The sequence below is a fragment of the Ixodes scapularis genome, unplaced genomic scaffold (genome assembly GCF_016920785.2).
Source record: "Ixodes scapularis isolate PalLabHiFi unplaced genomic scaffold, ASM1692078v2 PGA_scaffold9__187_contigs__length_104089568, whole genome shotgun sequence".
NCBI classification, from domain to species: domain Eukaryota; kingdom Metazoa; phylum Arthropoda; class Arachnida; order Ixodida; family Ixodidae; genus Ixodes; species Ixodes scapularis.
In genome coordinates this window covers 53,932,049-53,947,232 of record NW_024609884.1, presented here as the reverse complement: position 1 = coordinate 53,947,232, position 15,184 = coordinate 53,932,049, and the positions used below count along the sequence as shown (strand labels likewise).

General features: G+C 44.8%; 1 protein-coding gene across 3 annotated transcripts in view; it reads left to right on the top strand.

Annotated features, from left to right (window-relative positions):
- The window catches only part of LOC8029073, a 97,124-nt gene extending 90,480 nt beyond the window's left edge, over positions 1-6,644 (top strand). For all 3 annotated transcript variants that reach the window (XM_029995084.3, XM_029995085.3, XM_040205855.2), the window contains 3 exons: positions 1,743-1,875; positions 2,080-2,198; positions 2,627-6,644. In XM_029995084.3, the coding sequence (XP_029850944.1) occupies positions 1,743-1,875; positions 2,080-2,198; positions 2,627-2,770 (396 nt within the window). In that variant the 3' untranslated portion in view covers positions 2,771-6,644. The remainder of the gene's footprint in view (positions 1-1,742; positions 1,876-2,079; positions 2,199-2,626) is intronic.
- The last annotated feature ends 8,540 nt before the right edge of the window (positions 6,645-15,184 follow it).

Here is a 15,184-nt window from a genome sequence, read left to right as displayed (position 1 = left end):
GCATCGTTTCACACCTGTAGTTCAAGCGTGATGATAAAATTGTCAGCTTTAAATACATTCCTTTTAAATTAAACCAGGAAAACAATATCATTTCTATAAGATTATTTTTTATAGAGTTTGAATTTAATACTTGGAATTGAGTACCACGTACGAGGAATTTTAAAATTGGAACACCTCCTTAAATTTTACCTTTCCCTTTTCTTTAGGCACGACTTTTCCGCAACCTCCGTACACTAATATTTGATAGTAAGACATATTGATTAAATTAAAGAGGTATGCAGTACATATATCGTGATCGATGCCTAAAATTTTGATATATTGACATTTTAGTCGTCCTTTGTAGCCTTCAATATCGCTCGACTGTTAACCTCTTTCCTGCTTCAATCGATAACGTAAGTAATATATAAAAAAAAAGCCGTTAAAGGTAGACTTATCCGGTTTGTACAGGTGAGTTATACGTCCAGGGGGACATAGTAAAGGGGTGTAATCGTAACGATCGGTCGGCTAATTAACTAAATATGTTAATTAACGTTTTCACTATTAAAAATAAAGATGTGGTTTTAATTAGAAACGTTTTGAGCGTGTTCGAAAACCACTAAATCAGTCAATATTTGACAGACTTGGAGCAGGTGGGAAGCAAGGTTGAGCGCTAGTTGCCACTCGTGCATTCGGAGCAAGGCTACCAGCGCAATAACTGGCCTGCGCGGTTTTTCCGTATCTTACAATAGCCTTGTGCCTGTTGCACGAGTGTGTTTTTGGCACAATATTGCGCTTCCCAGGCACTCAGTCCTTCTAAACATTACTGATTTAGTGGTTTTTGATGACGCCTAGCAAGTTTCTAGTTGGAACCATATGTCTATTTTTACTAATTAAAGTTAGTTAAAAATTCTACTTATTGTGACTTTTAGCCACTTCTAATATGTACCCCTGGATGTATAACCCACCTGCACAAACAGCATTGGTGCTAACTTTTCGCGGTTTTTGTTTTTTTAACAAATCTTAAGTTTAGAAAGAAAAACCCTGTCCAGTCACCTTGAGAGAATTCTAAATAAAAATATTGGTAAATAACTCGGGACATCCTCCTAACATAAACATTTCAGTATTGAGATTTTGTTTTAATTCAGAAAATTTAATTAGAAATGCAAACTGGGATTCCATTACTACTGAAAACAAATGTTTACGAAAGGAATTGTATTATTATCAAAAATTGAGCTCATATGTGAATAAATGAAAAAAAAAAGACCACAAAAATTGAGACAGGTATTTCAATCCACTTTAAGAAAATCGAAACCGCACATATAAAATAATTTTGGGTAGACTGTCCCATCCAGGGATGACATATCGGATGACATCGGGGGAAAATAAATTGCTTCAAGCAAAGACTTAAACTAGGGTTCGGTTGATTTGCGACGATATTTAATGTGGATTCGGTTTCAAAGCGCGATGAGAGTAGGGGTGACTCAAATCAAATATACGATGTTACAATCAAGAAATGTTCCTCAGAATTTGTAAGCGTTGATCATTTTTATATTTTTTCCGACAGCGTACATTTCTCAATAAATTTCAGTTACTCAATACTGGACATGTCTTTTTCACACATGCAGTGTATGTATCTATGTAGTATGTACTAAGCCGGGTGTAAAGGAAGTTGCTTGTCTTCATTGCACATCTGGTTTGCTCTCAGCCTAATACTGCTTGTTTCAATGAAGTTTGAAAGGATTTCCGTTTTGTTTGTGTTGCAGTCCTTGTACAAAAGCCTTCTGGTATCCGAGCGGACAACGGCGGAGGAAGTTGTCCAGTTGGTCCTCCATTGCTACAACTCCAGCGAAAGGGCATCAAAGTTCTCCCTCTACGAAATGTGCCCAGTAAAAAATTGTAAGCATCTTACTGGTCTCTTTGATTGGCTTAGTCAAAATTCAATGAATATGCAAGTCATAATTGGCTACCCAGTTCACATTACATTCCTAAAAGAAGCAAGAAAACGGAAGTGCAGAATGTTATTATTGCCTGAAATCTTTAAATTAGTGCGAAAGCCTTATTTCATTTATAATTTGTCAAATTGACTTATTTCGCACACAGACGAACGAGCGCTTCACTCTCATGAACTCCCCCTGAGGATCCAGCAGAACTGGCCATCCCCGGAACATTTTGCTTTCCACCTGAGGAGAAATCAGGAAGGGACACATCAAAAGCGTCAAGTAAGCTCATTATGGAAAAACCGCTATTCCCATAAACTTTTGTTCATAAAGTAAGGATCATGTGGTTAGCTTCAGGGGAAAGGGAGGAGGAGGAGGAGGAGGAGGAGGAGGAGGAGGAGGAGGAGGAGGAGGAGGAGAGTCGAGCTCAGCTGTTTTGCCAAGAAAGAGTAAAAAAAAAACTCCAAGTATTAATTAAATGTAACAGATGCACTTGAGTCCCAAATTCAATTTCCTATTTTATACTTAAAGCTATTTTCATACCTTTTCTGTAAGACTGGAGTAATGTTGGCTTATGGTTTCTACAATGCTAAAAGTATCGTCGAGGTGTATAGATCGTCGAGGCGTATGCCTACAAGGTTCACAGCAGAAACAATTCACTATAACGGGTTGACCCTTGTGTCATGGTTCTTCTGATTCTGACATTACAGCTCCCATGGACGTGCCAAACAGACTTGTCTGGCCACCTCAACTTCCGGCTGAACGCCTCACGCAACGAGCTCAGTCCCGCAGCTATCCACTCACCCACGCTGAAGCCATCGTACAACAACTACGAGAACTGCTTTTATATCTGAGAATGTCTAAAGTGTCAAAGTGTCATGCTACAACTACAGTCGCACAACGAGACATCGGCGTCCAAGCAGCGTTCAGTGTGCAACGCCTAACACTGCCGCGCATCAAGTGTCGTAGAAAGCTATGAAGGTGTGATTGATCTTCCTATGCTGAACTGCTGAGACAAATTCACCGTTGACAACACTGTATGTATGTGCATAGAGAAGTGCACTTTGGAGTGACACGAACCGGACGCCCGGAAGAATTGCTGAGGGTGCAAGCGCCTTATGTTTAGCTGTGACCAACGAATGAGGATCATCATAAGGCATGGCATGAAACTGCCTGTATGGCTATCGCAAGACTGCATCGGTGCCAGTACATTTTCTGTTGTAACATAAAATGCTGAGAGCTACTCTCTTAATTGAAAGATAGCAATATTGCTCCACCGTCCGACAACTGCTCAACATCAAGTTACACCGCTTATCAAACTATGCTTGTTCCATTTAAGTATTTAAGTAAATTCTTCCCTTCTAGCGAAAAACTCCTATGGTGCAGGTTTTGCCTCACTTGTGGTCATTTTTACCATTGTCTCAACTTTGGTTCATTACATAATGCAATCGAGCTGCTCAGACCCATTGCATGAATTCTGAACTCTTTATTTTAAGAAATATTTTACTTGCTTAACAATGTAGCTTTATTCTACAGTACTTGGTGCCCATTCTATCTATCTAAACATTTTGGTAAGCAATTCCTAAAGATATATTAGAATAAACGCAGAAGTTTGCTAAAAAAATATTTGTATGTCTCCTCTAATATACAAATTCCGAGTTATTATTAATTAATTTGATATTTGCTTTACAGAATGAGCTTGTTGCAGTGATTTATCTGTGACAACTCGCCTCCCCTCTAGCCAAAAATGAGCCATGTCTCAGAAACTCGGAAGCTCTATTATACACCTGCATGTGGACCATTGCATGAGCTCCTTGTGCTTCCCCCAAACGAATGGCCTTATCGAGTGCTTCGACCACACCCTTTTGGACCTTAATTTAATACAGTATGTTAACTCTAAACCCTCGATCTGCAACGAAATCCTACCCTCTGCCACCTTCGCTTATAAGTCGGCCATGCAGGCTATCACTATATTATGTTGCTACTTGTCTAGACCTAAGAACCACATATATGAACCAGATATGATTGTCTGTGGTTAAACTCGCCTACCGTTTGCAAAACGTTTTTTTCTTTCGTTAAACCAAATTACTCGCTAAGCAACTTGACAAAGCTCCTTATATAATAATAGCTCTATATGCAAAAAAATTCATAAAAATAGTATTTGAAAAATGGTGAATTTTTATTTTTTTTAAAAGCGCTCTTAGACGTCATGGTTGCAGACAGCAAAATCCCTTTTGCCTTCGTCACATTTTTTTCTTTCTCTAAATTTCGCGACGACTTTTCGATCTTTCTCTTTTTCTCTCTCTCTTAGGTTAGAGCGAATGAGCTGCGGTAAACGTGACGTGTTCTACGTGTCATGTTTTATGGTCAGAAACAGTCCCTTATGAAGAAACAAATGTGTTTAGCGAAATTCTCCGTTTTGATGTGTGATTTTTAGATAAACTTTCGCTGTTTAGTTGAAAATTTTCGAGGCATAATTGAAATTGTACTAATAATAAGGCTCACTTCACTATTTCAAAATAATGTTCTTGCCATGTTAACAGTATACAAGGCATCTGTTTTTGATTGAATGGTCCTATGCAGCTTCTGACTTTGTGTACTGAAATGTTTTTTAGATGACATGGGTACCCGGTATTCTTTACCAAAGAGAGATGTAGGAGCATCAGGAAATGTCGGTTTATCGGAGAAGCAGTGAAAGAATCGCCAATTCAGATGCAAGATATGCTCAGTAATTCGCAAGTGTGAACTTCTTATCGAATTTTGTGCACATAGCTGCAAATGATCACATGTACAAAGTGAAATGTGCGTGTTGCACCAATTGTTTTTTCTCCCTTGTGAAGGCATCCGGGGCTTTATCATATGTAATATATCACTGAGTGCCTGTTTGTAGATACATGACTGTGAGGTATATAAAGTACAGATCATTAAAACTGAAGATTATTCAGCAAGCAATGAGCGCCTAACATACTAGTCATGCAACACAACGAATAAGAAAGGAAGACCGAACGAACTTCAAACTGAACTTTAGCTACTTGCACTTGCTATGTAGTCCATATTTGTATCAAGATGCAAGTAAACAGGTAGGGAAACAGTCACCAAACAAAGCTATTGATAGAAATTGTGCTGAATTCCTTGCTATTCATTGAAAGTGAAACAAAGTAAAGTACCCGTTAGTCCAAAGTTACATTCCCAGGCCAGATTTTGACATCTGGAAATTCAGCTTGCTTGAGTAAGATTAAGAACTCTAAAACTCTACTCAATGACCGTTGTCATCTGATAATGGAAGAAAGTAGTTTTCTGAAAAGTTGCATGCTCTTCCTGTCCTGCAAGGAGAGGAGCAGGAAATTGTAAGATGCCATGCTGCTGCACAAACGCTATTTGCGTTCCTTGTCGAATTTGCACCACAATACAATAATAAGGGATAAACATTGCTTCCCAAGTTGTTGTGCAGATATTTGTATAGAAATAGATGCCTAAAGTGCACTGGAAAGGTTTTTTTGATTTCTTCAGTTATCGACACGTGCATGCCGCTTTTATACAAAGCTTGCACACGACGAACTTTCGCGCGCCACACTGGAGCCAGAAGCGCCCCGTTAATGTAGTGTAGGCTACGCTATCACGCCCCAAACAACCAGTGTGACTCGCCAAGTTATGTCAAATTGTCAGTACCAGAACTCTATATAAAATGTACATTCAAAGACGCATCGTTCAGCACAAGGCGAGGAGCAAAAAAGGCCATGAGCGTACTCAAGGTCATGTTTATGGTTGGCTCATGGTTGCTTGCTGGAAACCAATCGCTCCATTCTTCTTTCGTCCTGAGTTTCAAAAAAAAAAAGAAAAGGTTGATAATTCTTGGATAATTTTTTTTTTATTGAAGCGGGGTGCGCATGTTTTTACTTTGCGTGTTTTTTTAAAATAATTATTGGGGCATTTCGATAAACAGTGTCATAACTTCCTCTAAAGGAGGCTATGAGAGTACCCTAGCTAAGGGCACAAAGTCAAGGAAACCTTTTTGGTGCAACTTTAGATGCAGTCTTCGAGTAAACAATTTTTGGAGCATGCAATTTGTCTCCAGCGTTTTCCCAACATTATTTCTGCTGCATATAATTTGTCTCCAACGTTTACCCAGAGAATTTCAGTAGCATGTCAGGTAACCTGATTTGCTTTTTGATAACCTTTTTCTCGCTCTGAAACTTTCGGTATTTATGCAGCATTGATTTGCAAAACTCATTGTTGGTGAATATTGAAAGCCTTTGAATAAAGCAAGATGTAGATTAGCACTACCCAGATAATTAACCGCTCCGCTTGCCTTTCTAACCTAAATGCTAAATGAGCATGCGGACAGTGTTGTTTAATGGGAAGTACAAAAACATGTTGCCTACGAGTGCGGCTGTGTTGCTTCTACATGTTGGGCCTCTGATAACAAGCGTTCGGTTTTAGACGAAATTTGAACAGAAATCAACGTAATTTAAAAATATTGTTTGAACAGTGGTACAGAACGCTTGCATGCAAGATGCTACAGTGACATTACAATCAACACCACATTAATTCAAAACTGTACAAAGCTAGATTGTAAATGATGCGACTGAGTATATTATTTTAATTATCTATTTAAGTCTATTTTGAAGCGCGTACGCATGACCAAAGCAAGATATAGACTATTTTATTTGTGTATATACGTATTGTAAAATACAGAAACAATAAAATTATTGTTTGTATGAAAAATTGCCTTAGAGTTGCCATGTCAATCATTTTACTTAGTCACCATATCCTGTATCTCAGTGGTGTAGGCAGGGGGGGGGGGGTCTAACTCCCCCCCCCGATATGCCAAAGCTAGCTCAATACTTTCTGGTGTATTTAGCTAAGCTTATACAATCATGTTGCCGTGCGGGGTTGTATAAACCTACGGACGCCGCGGCACAATATGGAAGTAAGGTAATCGTGCCGTGTATTTGCACGAACGAGTTTTAGCGGACAAAAACGCGCCCAGTATTTTACTGCGCAGAAGACGATCGAGGGCTTCGAGGGACGGCGAAAAAAACGACTTCGAGTATGGACAAACCATTGTATGGACGACGTTAGAAAGTCCAAAGTCACGTGCCGAAACCACTGCACAATGGCGGAAGAACTGCATCAAGGATGGTGCAAGTCATTCTATAACATAGCTAACGGCGTAGTGTGGCGAACACTAGGAGCCGACAAGCCAAACAGCGTCGAAAGTGTAACGTCACTGCGATCATCACTTTTTTCTGTGGGTCTTTTTGTTTTTATAATCCAACCAAACGCATAAAGTGTGCCGAAGATGTTGCGGTTTTAGTCTGCCATTGTGCAGGGATTCCACAGCCGCTAACAGTGTGCAGTATTTCGAAAGGGGTTTATTAAAACAGAAAAGATGTTTAACGCACACGGTAATATTACTTTTTAAGATTATTCCACCATTCATAAGTACTGAAAAAAATGCAAGACGAAAATGCGGCTTCGTGACTTCTCGAGACAGATATGGGTGGTTTGTTTAAGCCGTAATATGGCGTAATTATCGCTGCAGATGGTGGACTGTAGTTTATGACGACTTTAACCTGAAAGTGGAGCAGAAGAAGGAAAGGATTATTACATTGGTAGAAAAATAAACGGGGAGAAACACGTCTTTAACTCACTTCAATGATTTTCATTTAACCACCTTCCTTGTATACAGATCCACCACGCCACAGAACTGATAAACGATAATGATTGTAATGACTTGAGCCGAACACATCGCTGTCTTGGTTACGACAGGTAGATTTTACTTTCCCCTTCCGATAACAAACAGATAACGAGGTTGACAATTGAAAACACAAAGTCCGCTAAACATAGCGAAAACAGTGAAACGTATCACTACATTACATCCCTACCCTCTTAGTAAGATGCACAGTCTCGTTAGTTAATACACATAAGGTCTCAATCGGGAGACTGGTCGACTCAGTCTTGATGATCTTCGAGGAGGAGGACTTGTCGGCTGGTCATGGACCTCTGCATTTGGTGAAGGCACTTGTTCCGTTGGCTCTTGACGACAGGTGATGGGTGGCAGTTGAACAGCATTGTCCGGGCTCGTTGGGTTGATGCTCACGTCCAGCCAAGCCTTGCGTAGCGGGTCACGGTGGCGTCGATGAATCTCGCCGTTCTCCTGCTGCACTCTGTACGAGACTGGGCCCATTATGGCAACCACCTTTGCTGCTTTTCATCGCGGGCCAGGGGTGAAACTTCTCATGTAGATGGCATCCCCTAGTTGGAACCTCTTCCCCTTTAGGTCTGGTCTCTCCGGTTCTCTAATCCGATCCGGATGAAGCCTGTCCAGTGAGAAACCCAACTTCCGTCCCATCATGAGCTCAGCTGGTGTCTTGCCGGTCACTGAGTGGGGGGTGGTGTGTTGTTTGAACAGAAATCGCGAGATTCTGCACTGGGTATCTCTTTCCGACTGCTTCTTGAGTGTCGCCTTCATCTCCCTCACCATCTGCTCTGCCCTGCCATTGCTTGCAGGGTGGTATGGAGCTGTGTACACAAAGTGGACAGCGTTGAGCCTGAGGAAGTCTTGCATCTCTTGGCTGGTGAATGCAGTTCCATTATCAGACACCATGACGTCCGGCAACCCATGTGTTGCAAAACACTTGCGCAGGCTCCTGATTACGGCAGTAGAAGTCATCGATGGCATGATCTCTACTTCCACCCAGTTGGAATATGCATCAACGATCACCAAGAATACCTCGCCCTTGACTGGGCCTGCGAAGTCGACGTGCAACCTGCTCCAGGGCTGCTCTGGTTTAATCCAGAAGTGTACTGGTGCCTTGGGGTCGCTCTGACGGTTGGTTTGGCACTTGTCGCAGTAGCGCACAAACTCCTCTATCTCTTCATCGAGTTTCGGCCACCAGATTAGGCTACGAGCCATTGCCTTCATCGCCGTCATTCCAGGATGATTTGCGTGCAAGAGCTGTAGGACTTGGCTCCTTGCCGCCTTGGGGATCACCACACGGTTACCCCATAACAAACAGTCTCGATGCACTGACAATTCTGTTTGCCTCACTTCGAATGGTGCGAAGTCTCCACCAGAACTGCCATCGGGCCATCCGCTGAGCACCCACTGCTTCACCCTTGAGAGCTCTGTGTCCTTTCTGGTCAAGCCCGCAATGTCAGTAGCCAGAAGTGGGGGGTACTGGACGGCTTCAAACATTAGGATGTCACCGGGTGGTGCTGGTTCGTCAACATCTCAAGGCAGTGGCAGCCGGCTTAGACCATCCGCGTTAGAGTTGTCTTGACCCTTCCAGTACTTGATCTCGTAGTTGTAGGCACTCAACAGGAGTGTCCACCGTAGCATTCAAGGTGAAAGGACCTCAGGCATGCGCTTGTCTGTGCCGAACAATCCCAGTAGCGGCTTATGATCTGTTATGATCGTAAAACTTCTTCCTGCCAGATACTGGTGAAAGTGTCTAACCCCGTAGACAGCAGCAAGACCTTCTCGGTCACTTTGTGCATAATTCCGCTCGCTCTTGCCAAGGGTACGTGAGGCATATGCGATAGGAAGCTCATTCCCGCTGTCGTCTTGGTGTGCCAACACTGCTCCAACCCCCACTGGTGAAGCGTCGCAGCATAGCACCAGAGGACGGCTGGTGTTGTACTTCACCAGAAGCGACTCAGAAGTCAGCAGTTTCTTGAGGCTCTCAAAAGCGTTCTGGTGCTCCCTTGTCCAGGTCCACTTACGCTCGTTGTCTAGCAGGCGATGCAAAATCTCTGCAACCTCTGCCTTCCCTTCCAGGAATCGACTGTAGAAGTTCACCATGCCCAAGAAGGCCTGTAGTTCTTTTCTGTTAGTTGGAGCTGGAGCGCTGTGGATTGCTGCAACCTTGCTGGCACTTGGGTGAATCCCCGAAGCATCGATCTTGTGTCCAAGGTACTCATGCTTGTCTCGCCAAACTGGCACTTGTCCTTGTTGACCCTCAGCCTGGCGTCTTGTAACCGTCGCAACACAGCCTCCACACGCTCGTTGTGATCTTGTTTCGTTTTTCCCGAGAGGATGATATCATGCAGGTACGCTACAACACCAGGGATTCCAGAGATCAGACTGTCGACGACCGCTGAAACAGTCCCGGTGCTGCGGAAACACCGAAAAGCAGTCGTCGGACTCTGTGCACTCCTTTTAAAGGGGTGTCCAAACAGGATACTACAAAACGCACGACTCCGACAAATCGTGAAAATTGAAGCGGGCTTGAAGCGGGCGCGAAGCGGGCGCGTCCGCTTCCATTTTCACGATTTGTCGGAGTCGTGCCTTTTGTAGTGTCCTGTTTGGACACCCCTTTAGGTGTTGATCGTGAGGAGCTCTGCAGACTCATCGTCCAGCGTCAGCTGCTGGTAGGCCTGCGCGAGGTCAAGTTTCGTGAAGATGCAGCTGGTGCCTATTGCCGCAAACACTTTGGTGGTGGTCGGTAGAGGGTAAACATTGCTTTTCACTGCCTTGTTCACCGTACTTCGATAATCCCCACACAGTCTCAGGGACCCGTCTTTTTTTCTTACCAGTGGCGTCGCCCAGCTGGCATACTGGGTAGGCTCCAAGATGCCTTGCTTCTGGAGGCGGTCCAGCTCGTTGTTGACGTCTTCACGAAGGGCAAATGGCACCGGACGACACTTGAGGAACTTCGGCTCGGCGGTGTCTTTCAGTTCAATGTAAAGGGGTGCTTTTGTGAATCCTGGCAAGTCGCTGCCGAAAATCTCCTGAAAAGCTTCCGTTAGATCCTCTTCGGAGCTGCTCAGCTTTTGGATGCCTTGCACTCCAATCCCCAGCGCTGGAAACCAGTTCCTGCCCAGCAAACTGTTGCCTTGCCTTCCGACCACTAGCAACGACAATGTTGCAACGTGATCTCTGAATATGACGTCCACCATCGCTTTATCGAGGGTCGGCAGCGTTTCACTGGACCATGTGACCAGTTTGGTGCTCGATTCCACGATAGCGATCTTTTTTCTTGAGCTTGCTTCAATTTTCCTGAACGTGTCTTCGCTGACTATCGAACAGGATGCCCCAGACTCCACTTCCATGGTGACTTGCTCATTTGCAATGGAAACCTCGACCATGTACGTCTTTGGTGCCTCGGTTAGCTCGCAGATGGAGAATAACTCATCCACTTCGTGCACCTGTTTTGCGTTTCCACGCTTGCTTCCCGTCGCTGGCTGCACCGCCTGTTTTTTCGAACGACATGCTGCCGCGATGTGCCCTAGCTTCTGACACTTATAACATGTCGATGTCTTGAACTTGCATGAAGTTGGAAGATGCTTACCATTACAACGGTAGCAACTCTCCTTCTTTTCGTGAGGCCAGCTCTTCTCTGCGGTTGCATGCACGCTGGCGTCGCCGTCCGCGACCGTCTTTCGATCTTCGTAGATGTCCTTCAGCTGCCTGGCTGCGGCTTCCACCGTGAGCGCCAAATCATACGCCGCGTCGAACGTCAGCTTGTGCTCGGCGAGCAGCCTCTGTTGTATCGCCTCGCTGCGAATTCCAGACACAAAACGATCACGGAGCATGACATCGAGCGGCAACTGTTTGTCCCCGAACTCACAGTCCCCGCTAGCTTGCGGAGAGTTGTCACGTAGTCAGCGATGCTTTCCCCCGCCGCTTGACTTTGCTTGTAAAACTTGAATCTTGCGTAGAGCTCGGAAGGCCGCCGGTGCATGTGCGACTTCACTGCTGCCACAATGTCTGCATAGTTCACTGTCGTCGAACGACTAGGCTTTAGCAGCATAACTATGAGCGAGTACGTTTCGGTGCCGCAGCAACTGAGTAAAACCGCGCGCTTATGTTCTTCGCTAGCCAGCTTGTGACACACGCAGTACATCTCCAACCTCTCGACATGCTCCTCCCATGCGCTCCCCTGTTCCGAGCTGGAATTCTCCGATGCCGTTGGTTGTCATACTGCCGCTGTGACCGCTTCTGCCCGCCGTGGGTCTTTCTTTGTTCTCTAACTGACGTCGCGTTTAGGCTTAGTTTCTCGTCGTCCATAGACCGATGCCACCAAGCGAACTGCGCAGGCGCGCGCATTCCAGAAGTATTGCCGCCGCCATGCTACCTGTAGTCATCGCTTTCCGGCTTCCCGGCTAAATAGGGCTCACGTGGGCGTACATCATAGTTTGGGAAGTCCTGGTGTTAGCTTGGATTCTCCTGCATATCAGTACTTTATAAGATTGTGTTGTTTCTGATGCCTTAGTTTGCCATCAAGCGCAAAAAAAAAAAAAAAAAAAACACTTTCAGTCGTTTTATTGCTTTAGAATCGCTTTGTCGTCTGCTTCGTCGTCGTCCGCTTCTTCGCCTTCGTGAACGCGCGTGAACCCACTCCGTTCACGCGGTGGTCTTACTGCAACAGCGGCAAAAACCACGAGGCCGCTACTCCCTCGAGCACTCCGGGTGCTCCTACGTCTCAATAAACTTGGAAGCAAAAAGAGAATATCTACCTCAACGTGAAAGAGCACAAAATTCGAGGGACCATCGGCTCGGTGTAGCACCGCGGAACAGCGTCAAATGTGTCGGTGGAAAACTGAGCTATGTAGCAGGCTTGGGCATAACTTTTATTCGACAATGAAGTAAGACGAGCTCAATAGACATTCTCGGAGAGCGATAGTTTTCTAAAACTTGTTTTATTCTGGTTAACAGCCTTTGCGACAGGGTACATATGAACTGTGGGGTGAAGCCTGCACACAAAGAAACGATCCACAGAAAGAACCTGCCTGAAGAGCCGTAACAACTCGCATTTGTCAAAATGAAACGTAACCATGCGAGATGCCTGAGAACTTCGGGTAGAGATGAGCTTTTGGTATAGTTTCTATTAAATTTTATTTGGTTTGCTCAAGCTCCGAACGGTAAGAGCTGTCCGACATAAAAGGTTTTTTTCCGCTGTGTCGATTGGTGTTAATACAGAATGGATCAGTAACGCCAGCCAAAATCAGGTTGTGGCATAATAGCTCACCAAAAAAAAAAAAAAATTAAGTCTGATTTGGAAAAAGTCGTTTTATTTCAAGTTATACATACCGACAATTGCTGCTCTTCCTTCAGTGATTGTACTGATCTTTTGAAGCACAGTTGTGCTCAAAACATATCGTATCAATAACAGTTGTAACCACCAAAATGCATCAAGCAAACATTGTACTAAAAACGGTCGCCGCAAGGCAGTGTGGAAGTTCCGATTGAGATAGACCAACGAATATACCGCTACGGAGCGAGTGCTCAGGGAGATTCCAACGCACGGAACACTTTAGCACGCCCTACTACGTCCCATGCGCTGTGTAAGCTTACCATCTTTAGTTGTCGTGCAATGGGGTGAATATAAGTTATGAATCAAATAAGGAACCAAATCTAAAAACTCTTTCTCCTGTCGCTCTTCTACCGCTCTCTTTACCTTTTTTTAGACACTCTTTTCGTGGGCTGCTTTCTTTCGGGAAGACATAGAATCCGATGCCTTTTTGTCTGGTGCTGTTACTGTAGCACCTTCACACAGAACGGGTGAAGACACCCATTAAAAACCGTGAGTAAACGGCCGACTTAAAGACTCGTGCTAACCTGAAAATTCCCAAACGCCGGGCGTACAACGCGCCTTGACGCGGAAAACTGGGGAGAACTACATGTGCCAGAATGCACCGCGGGAGCGGTGGCGTCGTGCAACTCCAAGTGAGATCGGTCTATTGTAATGACTTGAGCCGAACACATCGCTGTCTTGGTCACGACTGGTAGATTTTACTTTCCCGTCCCCATAACAAACAAATAACAAGGTTGACAACCGAAAACACGAAGTCCGCTCAACATAGCGAAAACAGTGAAACTTGTCACTACATTACAATGATAAAGTGCCACGAGCTCGCCTGTGCAATGTCTGTATTTTCATGGACTTAGTGTCCACTAAAAATAGTGCTCAGATGCTTAAGCGGGTCTCGAGCTTTCTAGTAGGAGAAAATGTAATTCAACAGGACTTAAGATACAGTAGTTCAAATGGGTTGCCCACGAAAGTAACTAATATATTTTTCTAATATTTTATTTCTGAGCTTCAGTAGACTTATCTCTGAGAAAAGTATGTGGGTAAAACGGATCTCTTGCACCACGACACAAACTTCGCAGGAATACGTCTGCTCCTTCTCGCGCGCGCAACAGCTAAAAGAACACTGTCCAGGCTTCAACATGTGATTGACACCTGTGATGATACGCTAGTTGTGCAAATTTTTGTTTTCACTTTGCCGGTTTCCATATAGTTAATGTTTCACAACTCAACTCTGTTTATGTGTAGGATCAAGCACAACAAACACATTTAAGAAAACTTCCGCCCAGTTTCTTAGTGAGAGTCTTATCATATAGCTGACAAAAACAATTTTTTGCGCTATAATATTTGTGTGCTCATTCTTAGTGCTATATGAGTTCTGGTACTTGTCTCCTAAGTGAAACAGCTCAACAATTCTGATAATATACAACAAATATATGTAAACTTAATCATACTAGAGAAAGTACCACAGCTTCAAGCATTTACATGAGAAGCTGGATTAATAAAAACAGGGTACTTCTAACCTTCAAAAGAACTCTCAGGTATCCATACAGGGTATCCCACCTGGCTTGAGCAAGCAAATATTATCACAGGCAACAACTACAGACACAACAAACGATTCTACAACCGCGTTTTACACAGCAGCGACATCCATTCGCTTTCTCTGAGTTCGGGTCTTCTCATCGTGGTAATGCAGAGGGCCGGATTAAGGCACGCGCTAAAGGGGCAGCAGCCCCTGCTCCCAGGCTATCGGGTTCCCCGAGCTGGCAAGGTGCCCCGACCTGGCGAAGGTGCCCCGAGCTGGTAAAGGGGCTCCGAGCTGGCAAAGGGGCCCCGAGCTGGCAAAGTGGCCTCGAGATGGCTAAGGTACCCCGAGCTTGCAAAGGTGCCCCGAGCTGGCAAAGGGGCCCCGAGCTGGCAAAGGGGCCTCGAGCTGGCAAAGGGGCCCCGAGCTGGCAAAGGGGCCTCGAGATGGCTAAGGTACCCCGAGCTTGCAAAGGTGCCCCGAGCTGGCAAAGGTGCCCCGAGCTGGCAAAGGGGCTCCGAGCTGGCAAAGGGGCCCCGAGCTGGCAAGGGGGCCTCGAGATGGCTAAGGTACCCCGAGCTTGCAAAGGTGCTCCGAGCTGGCAAAGGGGCCCCGAGCTGGCAAAGGGGCCTCGAGCTGGCAAAGGGGCCTCGAGCTGGCAAAGGGGCCTCGAGCTGGCAAAGGTGCCCCGACCTGGCGATGGTGCC